Source organism: Vipera ursinii (assembly GCF_947247035.1).
Source record: "Vipera ursinii genome assembly, chromosome: 2".
In the NCBI taxonomy this organism is placed as follows: Eukaryota; Metazoa; Chordata; class Lepidosauria; order Squamata; family Viperidae; genus Vipera; species Vipera ursinii.
This window is the reverse complement of record NC_139513.1, coordinates 5,122,281-5,135,962: the sequence shown is the minus strand read 5'-3', so window position 1 is coordinate 5,135,962 and position 13,682 is coordinate 5,122,281. Positions and strand designations below refer to the sequence as shown.

Here is a 13,682-nt window from a genome sequence, read left to right as displayed (position 1 = left end):
GTCAAGTTGCCTTGGGAAAAAGCACCTTTGGGATAACTATGACCTGGATGACTGAGAATCTCCATAGACAGAAGACTGTGAATTCTAGTTTGGCCTAGGCATGAAAAACTGGCTGAGTGGTTTGCGGCTTTCCACTCTCTCTTGGCTTAACTCTCCTTAAAATGTTGGTTGGGAAAAATAGAAAAGGGTTGTGGGGATGATAAAACAAGGAAGGGGTGCATATTTACCATTTTGAATTTCTTATAAAAAAAGTAGTCAATGAGGGATTAAAAAAAATCTAATAAATAAATACATAAAATATAGCTCAATGGCTTGCTCTTCTGGACCATCCAGGTACCTTGCAATAGTAAAGAATTAGAATGAATTACAGTTTAAATATGGAAGCTCCCTTGAGTGTTTATGCAAAGAGAAAAGAGGGTTATAAGTGTAAGGGTAAACAAACAAACAAAATGTGTAAAATATAGGAACATGGAACATTAATTTCAACTTCCAGCTGAAGTACTCAAATAAAAGTCCAGGATTATTTTCATTTTGGAAAAGCTGTTTATTGAATGCATGGCCTGGTAAAGGTGAGCTAAAACTAACTCTAAAATTCTAAGGCATCAGACTACAGCATATAACAATGACTTTCCCAGCCAAACCCCACCACCATCACCAAAGATGTCCATGTAGTTTGTGTAAACAAGTTTTCTTTGTTATGGGACCCATTTTCTATCTTCTTCACACCTTCTAGAACAGAGGTCCCCAACCTTTTGGGCATCAGGGACTGGTTCCGTGGAGAGAGGTTTTTCTGCGGACCGGAAGGGGTGTTGTTTCATGTACTTCCTGCATCCTGTGAATGGGGCTTTGCTTGTTTGTGTGGAGCAGTTTCTGGCATGCTGCGGTGCAGTGCTGGTCCAAGGACCGGGGGTCAGGGATCCCTGTTCTAGAATGTCCTTGAAAGATTTCCATACTGCTGACTTTCAGCAAGCTTCTGTAAAACTGGAGAGGTTTCATTTCTCTAACTAACACACTCAAAAACAACAACCTCCCTCCCCGCCTTATTTTAATAGCAAGATGAAAAGAGAGAGGCAGGTAACTGCCAAATTTTCACTCTTGCCAGAGGTCGGTCTCCATGAGATCATAAGGGGAACCTTTGGGAAGGGGGAGGGGTGGTGGTGTAGTCAAGCAGACTGAATAATATTCCAAATTTGATCTGGAGATCCAAAGCCAATTTGGTTAAATTTCTAAGCCAAACGGACTTTTGGAAATGAATCGCAATACTTGGTGTTATGTATTGGGCTTGTGGTTTTACACCACGTGTGTTGCTGGAGGAGCGAACGGCTCTCCAGCAACCCAGACAGGCCGTCTCCGGTCCTGCAATTGGTCAGCCCCGGGCGGTAAGTGTGGGTTCAAACCTATTGGTTGCCACCTAGGGGCTAGACTATATATTGTGGCTGGTTGGGGCCCAAGCTTCAGTACAGTTCCAGCAAGAATAAAAGCATGAGTTATTCTGTACTCAGCCTTGCGTCATCATTCCTGCTCTCCAGAGCCCACGACTTAACACTTGGGAGGAAATATTTCAGTTGGATTTGGAAACGCACATGCTGCTCAGCTCAGCTTTAATTTTCCTTTTCCACTTCAGGCTATCAAAGGCAACTGAACTACAAGCATCCGGATGGTTCTTATAGTGCTTTTGGAAAAGGTTCAGAGGAAGGGAACACTTGGTAAGATTTCTTGGTTCCTAAGGTAGTATTTCTCCAACTTTCTACAATGATGGACTAACTAAATCAGGGGTGTCAAACTCAATTTCATTGAGGGCCACATCAGCATTGTGGTTGCCCTCAGGGGGCTGGGGGGGTATGGCCAGGGTGGGTGTGGCCTACTGGGTGGGTGTGGCTAGAGTGCATATGGCCTACTGGGTGGGCATGGCCAGCTCTACATCGTTCGCATCAAGGGTCCCTATGGGGGGCCTGGGCAGGAGTGGGACAGATCTGAGGGTCTCTGGCAGAAGGAGGGTCTCTGGGCCAGGGCCAAGGCAGTGGGGGCCATTCCCTCACTGTTTCCAGGATGGCTTCGCGGGCCACATGAAACCACTTCGCGGGCCGTATCCGGCCCCCGGGCCTTGTGTTTGACATGTCTGAATTAAATGAACATTCAGAAAATTCAGGAGCCATTGTGTAAATTTATATTTTTCATCAAGCAAGAAATAAAGATCCTTTACAAAATAAAGGAAGCCCTCCAAATCTAATTCTATGATTCCACGATTCTGTGATTCTATAAACTATGAGGGCAGCTTCTATCATTCTAAGTTTTGTAATTTGAATAAAAAAAATTGGAAAATTTATGTATCCTTGGTCATATCATGACAATAGCTTTTAGCATATAGAATAGAATGGAATAGAATAGAATAGAATAGAATAGAATAGAATAGAATAGAATAGAATAGAATAGAATAGAATCTGGAAGGTACCTTGGAGGTCTTCTAGTCCAGCCCCCTGCTCATGCAGGAGAACCTATACCATCTCAGACAAGTGACTGTCTAGTCTCTTCTTGAAAACCTCCAGTGATGGAGTGCCCACGATTTCTGGAGGCAAGCTGTTCCACTGATTAATTGTCCTCACTGTCAGGAAGTTTCTCCTTAATTCCAAGTTGCTTCTTTCTTTGATCAGTTTCCAACCATTGTTTCTTGTCTTGCCCTTTCGTCCTTTGGAGAATAATGTGACCCCCCTCTTCTTTGTGGCAGCCCCTCAAATACTGGAATACTGCTATCATGTCTCCCCTGTTTCTTCTTTTCTTTAGACTACTAGCCAAACCCAAGTCCGGTGCATATGCTCTCAGTGCACATAAAAGCAATATATGGTAAATCATGATCGTAATCTTTGTAAAAAGACATTCATCATAAACCGTAAGATATAATACAGGAATAGTCACAGGATACTAAAAAAGCAATCAACATAAATCATACTGGGATACTAAATAAAACAATATAAATCATAAGATACCAGCAACAAAGTTATAGTCATGAGAAGATAAGGAATACCAACAAAGAAGAAAAATAACAGCTCTCAAAAGAAACCAGCATGGCTGCATAAAGAACTCTCTGATAAATTGAAAGATAAAAAGGACAAGTATAAGAATTGGAAAGAGGGGCACATAACTAAATAAGAATATCAGCAAATAGCCCGTGCCTGCAAAGATGAAGTGAGGAAAGCAAAGGCTCAGGAATTCTGGGAGTTGAAGTCCATGAGTCATAAAAGAGCCGAGGTTGCCTACCCCTGGTATAGGGTTTCTTGCCTGAGCAGGGGGTTGGACTAGATGACCTCCAAGGTCCCTTCCAACTTACTTATTATTATTATTAATAGGAAGGATGAGAAGGGTAATAGTAATGCAGCCCTACTAGATAGCTTGACAGAGTTGTGGGAATTAGTTGTTTAGCAGAGTGATGCCATGGGGGAAAAAACACTGTCCTTGTGTCTGGTAGTTTTGGCGTGCAATGCCCTATAGCGCAGGTCTGCAACCCGTGGCTCCAGAGCCGCATGCGGCTCTTTTAGCCGTTTCCTGCGGCTCCCAGTCCTCTGCCATGTGCAGTCCCCTCCAAAAAAAGTTCAACCAATCAATTCAAATATGCAGGGTAGGTGCATATCTTGCCTTGGCTCCACTCTTCAGTCAAACCCTGTTCTGCGCATGCACGCATGTACGCGCATGCGCACACATTTTTTGCAGCTCCTAGTTTTTCCTTTTGTGAGGGAACCGGTTCTGAGTGGCTCTTTCACTGTTTCAGGTTGCTGACCCCTGCCCTATAGCATCATTTTGAGGGTAGAAGTTGAAACAGTTTATGTCCAGGAAGTGATATTTTCATAACCCTATTTTTTTACTTGTGCGGTATACAGGTCCTCAATGGAAGGCAGAGGCCTGACTTGCCTTGGCCACCTGGATCATGACATTAGGAACTGAAAAAATTAAAATGAGACTGTTCTGTGCTCTGGGCTGTCTTACAGGCTGACGGCTTTCGTGCTGAAGTCTTTTGCTCCAGCGAGGTCCTTCATCTCTGTGGAAGAAAAGCACATCATCGAAGCTCAGAACTCACTGACACTGAGGCAGGAGTCTAATGGATGCTTTCGGAGCACGGGGTCTCTTTTTAACAATGCCCTCAAGGTACAAGAGGCGGGTGGGAGAAAAGGGTGACATGTCTTTGGAAGTGAGAGTTGGGTATATTGGGAACACAGGTAGTCCTCGAGCAGTGGTGGGATTCAAATACCTGAACAACTGGTTCTCTGCGTGGATGCAGACCTAGGCCTCTGAGGCCTAGAATGGACTTCTGGAAATGACATCCATGCACTTCCTGTGGGCCGTTCTAGGCCTGGGAGGCCCCCTCTAGGCCTCCCAGGCCTAGAATGGATTTCCGGAAGTGATATCTATATGAAACCGCTGGGTGAGATCATTCGTGGTTTTAGAGTTGGGTATCATCAGCCGCGAGAGTTGTGTTGGGAGTCTCCCGATACTCCCATGTTACACCTCTGCTCCGTGAGCTGCATTGGTTACCAGTTGTCTTCCGGGTGAGATTCAAGGTACTAGTAATGGTGTTTAAAGCCCTACATGGCAGGGGTCCGGAGTACCTTAGGGAACACCTGCTGCCGGCATCAACCTCCCTTCGCCCTGTGCGTTCCCACAGAGAGGGCCTCCTCAGGGTGCCACCGATCAGAGAATGTCGATTGGTGGCCCCCAGGGGGAGATCCTTCTCTGTGGGCGCCCCGGAGCTATGGAATCAGTTACCAGTTGAGCTCCGGATGGCACCCGATCTTCGCTCCTTTCGCCACGATCTAAAAACATTCTTATTCGAACGAGCCGGCCTGGCCTGATGGGGGATTGGTGGGGTTTTTTACTGTTGTTTTATTGGGGTTTTAATATTGTATTGACTGTTTTTAGTGGGCATGTATTTAATCCTTTTTTAATTTTTGTAATTCTGTATTTTTATTCTTGCCCTGTTCACCGCCCTGAGTCCTTCAGGAGAAGGGCGGTATAGAAATATTATTAAATAAATAAATAAATATCCACGCAATTCCTGTGGGCCATTCCAGGCCTGGCAGGCCTCCTACAGGCCTCGAAGACCTAGAATGGATTTCCAGAAGCAGCATGGGTTCAGCCGATTCTCCAAAGTCAACATTTAGATACCGGTTCTACCAAACCAGTGCAAACCAGCTGAATCTCACCACTGTCCTTGAGTTACAACTACACTTTGGGGCTGGAATTTTGGAACTTAAATGATATGGTCGCTAAGCAAGTGATCACATGACCAACCTGATTTTATGACCACTTTTTACTGCACTTATTAAGCGAATCACCATGGTGGTTAAGTGGCTTCCTCAAGTAACATTTTCTTGTCTGAAACTGGCCAGAAGGTAGCATATCACGATCGCACAACTGCAAGACTTTGCAACCATCATAAATGCAAGCCCGTTGCCAAGTGGCCAAGTACCCAGATTGTGTACACGGGATTATGAGGGTGATGTGAGAGTCAAAATTTCAAGGATGACCTGAAAGCCAGTTTCTCCAAGGTGGTTGTAAATCTGAACCATCATTAAATGAATAAGCTCAAGAAAGAACGTGGATTGAAGATACACGTGGATTGAGCTGGTTTGGCCATAGAGAGAATGACTGGGAATTACTCTGGATTTCTAATTGGGAAGAAATTATGTGCTTTCTTTCTGTTTATGAACTGGGACAGTATTGACAAAACAGAAAGACTCATGAATATTCTGCAGTCAGGATTTAACATTTTTCATGAAAAACTGACAGAGTATCTTCAGTAGTCTTATTAAAATAACTTTTTTTAAAAACAAAGGGCAGGAATATCCAGGTCCAATCTTCTGCAATCTCTTCCCACCAAATCTTGGTTTTGATTTGGGGGAAAAAGTGTCTAACGGGATGAGAAGTTATGGATTGACTGACCCTCCATGAATTTCTCTACAATACTCCTTTTCGTTCAGGGCCATGTCAATTGGTGAGGTTACCACCCTATTTAATAGCAATGAACTGCATAATATAATAAGATGCGGTGCAAAGAATTAGTATGATGTTGGAAACGACTAGCACGCATGTGCGGGGGAACCTTTACCTTTTTATATATATATATATAAAATATGGTAACAGTGATCTAATGAAAGCTGTGCCCCCATTTCAAAGTTATCTATAGGAGAGGCAAAAAAACAAACAAACATGGCAGCTAAAATTGCACAGTTGAAGCTCCACTCTTTTTATTTGCAATGCAGGTAAAAAAAATAAACAAGGCTTCAAAGATCTACTCACAATTGACATCTTGTCTTTTTTAGCCCCACGAAGTCACCCCATGCCCCAATTCCGCCTAAAATCAATACAGAACTGAAAGAGCGATGAAATGAGAATTATTACAGCTAGTCCTTGCTTAGCAACCACAATCGGAATTGTTGACTCCAATGCTGCAGTGGCTAAGAGGAAAAATCATTTGACGGGGGCAGATTGACAATGTCACTTCCCATTTGGTTCCTAAGCGAGTCAGTGGAGTCCTTAAGCAAAACATCATGTCACAATGACTTGCAATTTTAATTCTGCATTCTTCCACTAATTCTGCTTGGAAATTGTCATAAGAGTGATCGCCTGACCATGGGACATTATGATGGTTGTAAATGAGATGATTGGACACAACCCTTTTTTTTAGACCATTGTAACTTCAATGGAAGGGACGCGGTGGCTCAGTGGGTTAGGACACTGAACTTGTCGATCAGAAGGTCGGCAGTTTGGCGGGTCGAATCCCGAGTGCCGCATAACAGAGTGAGCGTCTGTTACTCGTCCCAGCTTCTGCCAACCTAGCAGTTCGAAAGCACGTAAAAATGCAAGTAGAAAAATAGGGACCACTACGGTGGGAAGGTAACAGCGTTCCCTGCACCTTTGGTGTCTAGTCATGCCAGCCACATGACCATGGAGACGTCCTCGGACAAGCGCTGGCTCTTTGGCTTTGAAACGGAGATGAGCACCAGCCCCTAGAGTCAGAAACAACTAGCACGCATGTGCGGGGGAACCTTTACCTTACCTTTTAACTTCAAATGGTTGTTAAATGAGGCAGTGGGCAAGCAAGGACCATCTGTAATAGCTAATATACTTGGAAGCTCCCAGTCAAAGCTAGCTATAGATGTCACAAAAATCTATTTACTGATTGATGAGAAACACTTCTGTATTGTCCAGTTCCCAAAACTCCATGATTTCTTGTGAGGGAGATGTAATATAGATTTGGAAAGAGTGGAGGGGTGATAGAAGATGGTGGAAGTTATTTGTCTAATAGGTGCAGCTAATATCTGTCTCTCTCTTGCAGGGGGGAGTTGATGACCAGATCACTCTTTCAGCTTATATCACCATTGCTTTGCTGGAAGTGCCGCTACCTCCCTCCGTAAGTGTGCAAAGTGCAACCATGATTGCAGTAGACCAGCTGTGGGGAAAACCATGTTCAAGTTCTCACTTGGTCATGGAGTTCACAATCACTTAGGCTAATGAAATCTGACTAGCTTCAAAGCCATGCCATAGTCCCAAAATGTAATAATATAAGCTGAATAAGCCCAGATGCCTCTTCCTTATCCCTCCTCCTCTCCAATCAATTCTGTCCTTTTCTGTCTCCAATCAAATAAGAGACGGGGTTGTTCAGTGGCTTAATGAAGGTGTCTCAGCTCTGGTGGTTTGAGCCCAAGCATTGTGTGGCAGGAGGAGCTCCTGTCACTCGCCTTAGCTTCTGTCCACCTAGCAATTGAAAAGCATGTCCTATGCAAGTAGATAGATAGGTACCACTTTGGCGAGGAGATGAACTGGTGCTCTGTGCAGGCAATCAGATTTCTGATGGCTCTGAACCTTCCCAGTTGCAGTGCCCATTTGTGAGTCAGCTCTGGGATGCTGCAGGAAGAACTGCTCGTCTTTCTCTTTGATGCGGAGCCAGCTGACCCTCCTGTGGCCCACCATGGGAAGCGTGCAAGTGCGTCCTATAACAGGGCTGGTACCTTGGCAAGCCAAACTGCTACTCTACAATAGCATTGTGGTCTCCTGGCTACTGTAACAATGCCATATGCCAATAATAACCCTATCTATTCTGCCCTCACCTGCTTCTTTAGATTTGACTCCTAATGGCTAGCTCTCCAACTCGTGGCAGCTGGCTACACCAATGTCATTCTTCCAAGCAAGATGTTCACAGTCTTCTTTAGCAGGATTTATTGAAAGGAGAAGGAAAGGGTTGGGACAACATCAGCAGCTTTCACTTTCTTTCTAAGGGCTGTTGTGTGAACTGGAAAGAAGGAGCTTCTTTTTGCAGATAATGGCAGAGTCTGCAGAGGGTTGTTCACAAAACAATCTCCTGAATCCTTATATTATCACTCTTGATTTGCCGCCCTCCTCCTCCTCCTCCTCCTCCTCCTCCTCCTCCTCCTCCTCCTCCTCCTCATGCTTGAACCACCAGCACCCTCATCTTGGACCTCACCTAGTAAAGAACTGCTAAGCTTTGTTCCAAAAACACAGGAACATGTAGGAAAAGCAAGTAGCTAGTGGTGGTTCAGGCCACAGATATACAGAGATTCATAGTAATAGTAATTACCGTCATCCCAGGGCTTTGCTGAGATTCTGTGTTTCTTCAAAATCTTCTCCTTCAGGAACCTTCCTCCTATTGAACTTAGATTACAAGAGTCGTCGTCCTCCTCCTCCTCCTCCTCCCCCCCTTCAAGTGTGGAGGGAGATACAAAGTTTTGGTTCTTGCACTTTTGGTGGCCTCAATCATTGTTATTTTTGTGCTGTTGTTCTGTGTCTTTGATGCTGTCTCTCCATCTTTTTCTGGGTCTGTCTTGTATTCTTCGGCCTCTTTATTTTATATGCTTTGTATGGTATAGGTCAGTGATGGCAAACCTTTTAGAGACTGAGTGCCCAAACTACAGTACAACCCCAAACCCACTTATGTTTCGTTGGGTGCTGGGTGGGCATGGCCAATTGGGTGGGCGTGGCCCATTGGGTGGCGTGACTGCGGTGGTAACAGCAGACCGGGTGGGACTAAAAAGTTCAATCAATCAATTCCAAATTTGCAAGATCTATTTTTCCCTGCGAGAAGTTTAAATTGATTGATTGAACCTTTTTTTGTTTTTTTGCACACGGCAGCAGAGGCCTAAAGTGAAAAGGTTTTATAAAACTCAGCTGAAGGTCTAGGACTGGGGCGACAGTGCGCGTGCCTACAGAGAGGGCTCTGCATGCCACCTGTGGCACGCGTGCCATGGGTTCACCATCAAAGACATTCTCCATACAGTAGGTGAACAAACCACTTAACTCGTTATTTTTGCATGTATTTAACATTGGATCTATTGCATTTCATTCTCTTTTGATGTCATTTTTTATTTTATCCCTGCTCTGGTCACTCCAGCAGTTTCCCTTAGGCATCTCACTTCCATGGTGACTAACTTTTGCTTCTGCTTTATGGCAAATGACCACGACACTGGTAATAGAGGGCGGGGATGAATATGCTTTGTATCCTGCTATATTGATTTCCGTTCAACGCCTTGTCCTCTGCAGCTCTTTGTGGTGGAAAATAGTTTAGTTTGCCTGGAGAAGGCATCTGAAGCTAAAGAGATCCACATTTATACCCGGGCTCTGTTGGCGTACGCCTTTACTTTGGCGGGGAAAGAGCAGAAGAGGCAAGAAATGTTGGAGTCCCTTCTAAAAGTAGCTGTGAAGGACGGTGAGACATGATTTCTTTGTTATGAAAATTATGTACCCATGAAAAAAATTGGAGATGTGCAACAAACTTTATTGGAATGCAAAGAATAATGTTCATTGGAAACCGCACCCATCCACCAGTCAGGAAAAGGTCCCTATAGCCCAGTAGTGGGATTCAGCTGGTTTGCAGCAGTTCGGCAGAACTGGTAGCTAATTTTTTGTTGCCCAGGCCCAGAATGGACTGTTGTGATTCCGTGCCAGCCTGTGATCCCGGCAGCTGAGTCTGGGGAATCAGAGGAGGAGGAGGAGAAGGGGTCTGAGGAGGCATCAGAGTCGGAGGAAGGCTCTGATGAGCTACAGGACTTAAAACTGAGGAAGAACCTGGCCCTTCCACTCGTGATCAGGCTGAGAGCCAGCTGTGCTGGGAGGCTTAGTCAGACTCGGAAGAAGCACAGCTGGAAGACCTCAGAGACGCTCATAAAAGCAGACAGGTCACATGAGTAGGTCAGAGGGAGGCAATGGGGCAACTCCAGGGGAGAAGGAGAAAGTGGTGAGAAGCCACGCCTTGGAGGCTGCATAACAAAAAGGGAATGTGTGGGCAGGGCTGGTTGCTGGAGGCAACTGTTTGCAAAGAATTTCAGTGTCAAGAGACCATGGTCTGTTTATTTTGCCTGTGAGTTATTTCCTGTTTGACTCCTGTCCTGTTTTTCTTTTGGACAAGGTGTCCATTGGAAAAGTGTTCTGTTGCTTTTGTTTTTCTGGGACAATTATCAGGTCTGTAACTCAAATAAAAAGGCTTTATTTTTCCAGTCTACTGTTAAAAGAGGGGTTGTCTTTGTGAAGTAACAAGGACATATGTAGGCTGGAACAGAACATGGACTTCCGGAAGCGGCATCCACACAGAGAACCGGTTGTTCACATATTTGAATCCCACCACTGCTATAGCTTAAAGTGTTTTTCATATAGAAGTATACTTTATTTATTAACTGTATTTGCTGCTCATCTCACTATATAAGGATGGAAGCACACACTGATTCCATGAATAATTAATTAATGACCACTGGAAGGAAATAAGTGGGGAGATGAGCCAGAGATGATGTTCCTTCTGGCCATCATGAATCTTTCTTTCACATTAGTATTGCATTAACACTCAACATCTTATTACCACTTTATCATGATGGTCATGGCTCCCCTCGTTCGTGACTTGATCAAGGAGGAATGCGCGGATCTGGAATGCATTACGGAAACTTGGTTGGGCTCAGAGGGAGGGGTTCCTCTGACCGAGTTATGCCCCCCAGGTTTCCATGTGCTATACCGACCACAGGCTCAGGGTAGGGGTGGAGGGGTGGCGGTGGTTATTCGGGAGACTTTATGTCCGTGGGAGACCACCATTGTCCAGATTGGCGGGAGTGAGTCCCTCCTCCTGAGATGCGGCCCCCGGGCTCAGATGGGTTTGTTGCTCACATATCTGGTGCCCAGCTGTGTGGCAACAGCCCTACCCGGGCTGCTCGACACCCTCTCAGAATTGGCGGTGGAGTTCCCCAGGCTTATAGTTCTGGGTGACTTCAACCTGCCTTCCCTGGGAGGGTCATCAGAGTTAGCCTGGCAGTTCATGGCTTCCATGACAGCCATGGACCTGACCCAGGTAATTCAAGGCCTGACTCATGTGGGGGGGTCACACTCTCAACCTGGTGTTCCTGTCTGGACAGTGGTTGGATGATCTGGGAGGAGGTTCCCCAGTCATTGTCCCCCTGTAATGGTCCGATGATCATCTCCTGCGGCTGGTCTTCCATTATGCCACCCCCCGCCCCAGGTGCCTAATGGACCCACAACAATTCCAGATGGCGCTTGGGTCTATACCCATCACCCTCACTCACAGCCCAGTTGATGCCTTGGTGGGTGCCTGGGAAAGGGTGGCCACTGAGGCCCTTGACTGTGTTGTACCCTTGCGACTCCTGACCCGGTGCAGATCCCGTTGGGCTCCATGGTTTTCTTTGGAGCTCCGGAACATGAAGCATCAGAGATGGGGTCTAGAGAGTGGTTGGAGGTCCAGCCATTCCGAATCTCACCGATTACAGTTAAGAACCTTTATAAGGTCTTGCGGCGATGAGGACGGCGAAGGCTAATTACTTCGCTGCCCTCATTGCGTCCGCAGATAATTGCCCGGCTGCCCTGTTTAGGGTGACTCGCTCCCTTCTTAACCAGGAGGTGAGGGAGGATCCCTTACAGGGTTGGGCCGAGGAGTTTAGTCATCATCTGATGGACAAAATCGCTCAGATCCGGGCCGGTTTGGACTCTGACTGGGCAGAGTCTGACGTGGAGGAATTGGACGGTCTTGAGCATGTTATCTAGACTGAGTTTGACCCTGTTTCCCCTGATGATGTGGGCAGGATTATGGGGAGGCTGAGCTCCACCACCTGTTTATTGGACCCGTGCCCCTCCTGGCTGGTTTATGCGGCCCGGGAGGAGACACGAGGCTGGTTCCAGGCAGTAATAACTGCTTCCTTGAAGGAGGGTATCTTCCCTGCCACCTTGAAGGAGGCGGTGGTGAGACCCCTCCTCAAGAAGCCTGCCTTGGACCCGGCTGTTTTAAATAACTATCGTCCGGTCTCCAACCTTCGCTTTTTGGCGAAGGTTGTTGAGAGTGTGGTGGCGCATCAGCTTCCGCTGTTCCTGGAGGAAGCTGATTATCTGGACCCGTACCAATCGGGTTTTAGGCCCAGGCACAGCACGGAGACGGCATTGGTCGCGCTGGTGAATGATCTCTGGCGGGCTCGGGACAGGGGTTGTTCCTCTGTCCTAGTCCTATTAGATCTCTCAGCGGCTTTTGATACCATCGACCATGGTATCCTACTGAGGCGTCTCAGGGGGTTGGGAGTGGGAGGCACCGTTTTACGGTGGTTCTCCTCCTATCTCCTGGGCCGCTCGCAGTCGGTGTTGACGGGAGGGCAGAGATCCACCCCGAGGCCTCTCGTTTGTGGAATTCCTCAGGGGTCAGCTCTCTCTCCCCTCCTGTTCAACATCTATATGAAGCCGCTGGACGAGATCATTCATGGTTTTGGGGTGGAGTATCATCAGTATGCTGATGATACCCAACTTTTTTTCTCCACCCCGAACCACCCCAGTGATGCCCTTGCCGTGATGTCCTGTTGCCTGGAGGCGGTCCGGGTCTGGATGGGGAAAAACAGGCTTCGTCTCAATCCTGCCAAGACTGAGTGGCTGTGCATACCGGCATCTCGGGTTAACCAGACTACTCCATCTTTAATGATGGGGGTGAGGTATTACCCCCCCATTGATAGGGCTTGCAACTTGGGCGTCCTCCTGGATTCACGGCTCAGTTTTGAAGATCACATAGGAGCCGTGACCAGGGGGGCTTTTGCCCAGGTTCGCCTGGTGCGCCAGTTGCGACCCTACCTGAACCAGGATGCCCTACGCACAGTCACTCATGCACTCGTGACCTCCTGTTTAGACTACTGCAACGCTCTTTACATGGGGCTGCTCTTGAGGACCACTCGGAGGCTTCAGCTGGTGCAGAATGCGGCCACGTGAGTTGTGATGGGGGTTCCCCGATACTCCCATGTAACACCTCTACTCTGCGACCTGCATTGGCTTCCGGTTGCCCTCCGGGTGAGATTCAAGGTGCTGGTGATGACCTATAAAGCCCTAAATGGCTTGGGTCCGGGATATCTGAGGGAACACCTGCTGCCGGCATCAAGTTCCCTTCGTCCTGTGTGCTCCCACAGGGAGGGCCTTCTCAGGGTGCCGCCAGTAAAAGATTGCCGGCGGATAACACCCAGGGGTAGGGCCTTCTCTGTGGGTGCGCCTGCCCTCTGGAACCAGCTACCCGTGGAGCTTAGGACTGCCCCTGACCTTCGTTCATTTCGCCGGGACCTGAAGACCTGGCTCTTCGAGCTTTCTGGCCCAGGCTGAGAGTTTTAACTGGGGTTTTTTATTTCTTCAGGATTTTAATTTAATCTTTTAAATTGTTTTTA

At 46.8% G+C, this 13,682-nt stretch overlaps 1 protein-coding gene across 1 annotated transcript in view; it reads left to right on the top strand.

Moving 5' to 3' along the window:
• The window catches only part of LOC310635868 (pregnancy zone protein-like), a 109,344-nt gene that overhangs the window by 71,610 nt on the left and 24,052 nt on the right, over positions 1–13,682 (top strand). The window contains exons 25-28 of the mRNA XM_083355200.1: positions 1,625–1,706; positions 3,981–4,137; positions 7,328–7,402; positions 9,547–9,712. Coding sequence (XP_083211326.1) covers positions 1,625–1,706; positions 3,981–4,137; positions 7,328–7,402; positions 9,547–9,712 — 480 coding nt within the window. The remainder of the gene's footprint in view (positions 1–1,624; positions 1,707–3,980; positions 4,138–7,327; positions 7,403–9,546; positions 9,713–13,682) is intronic.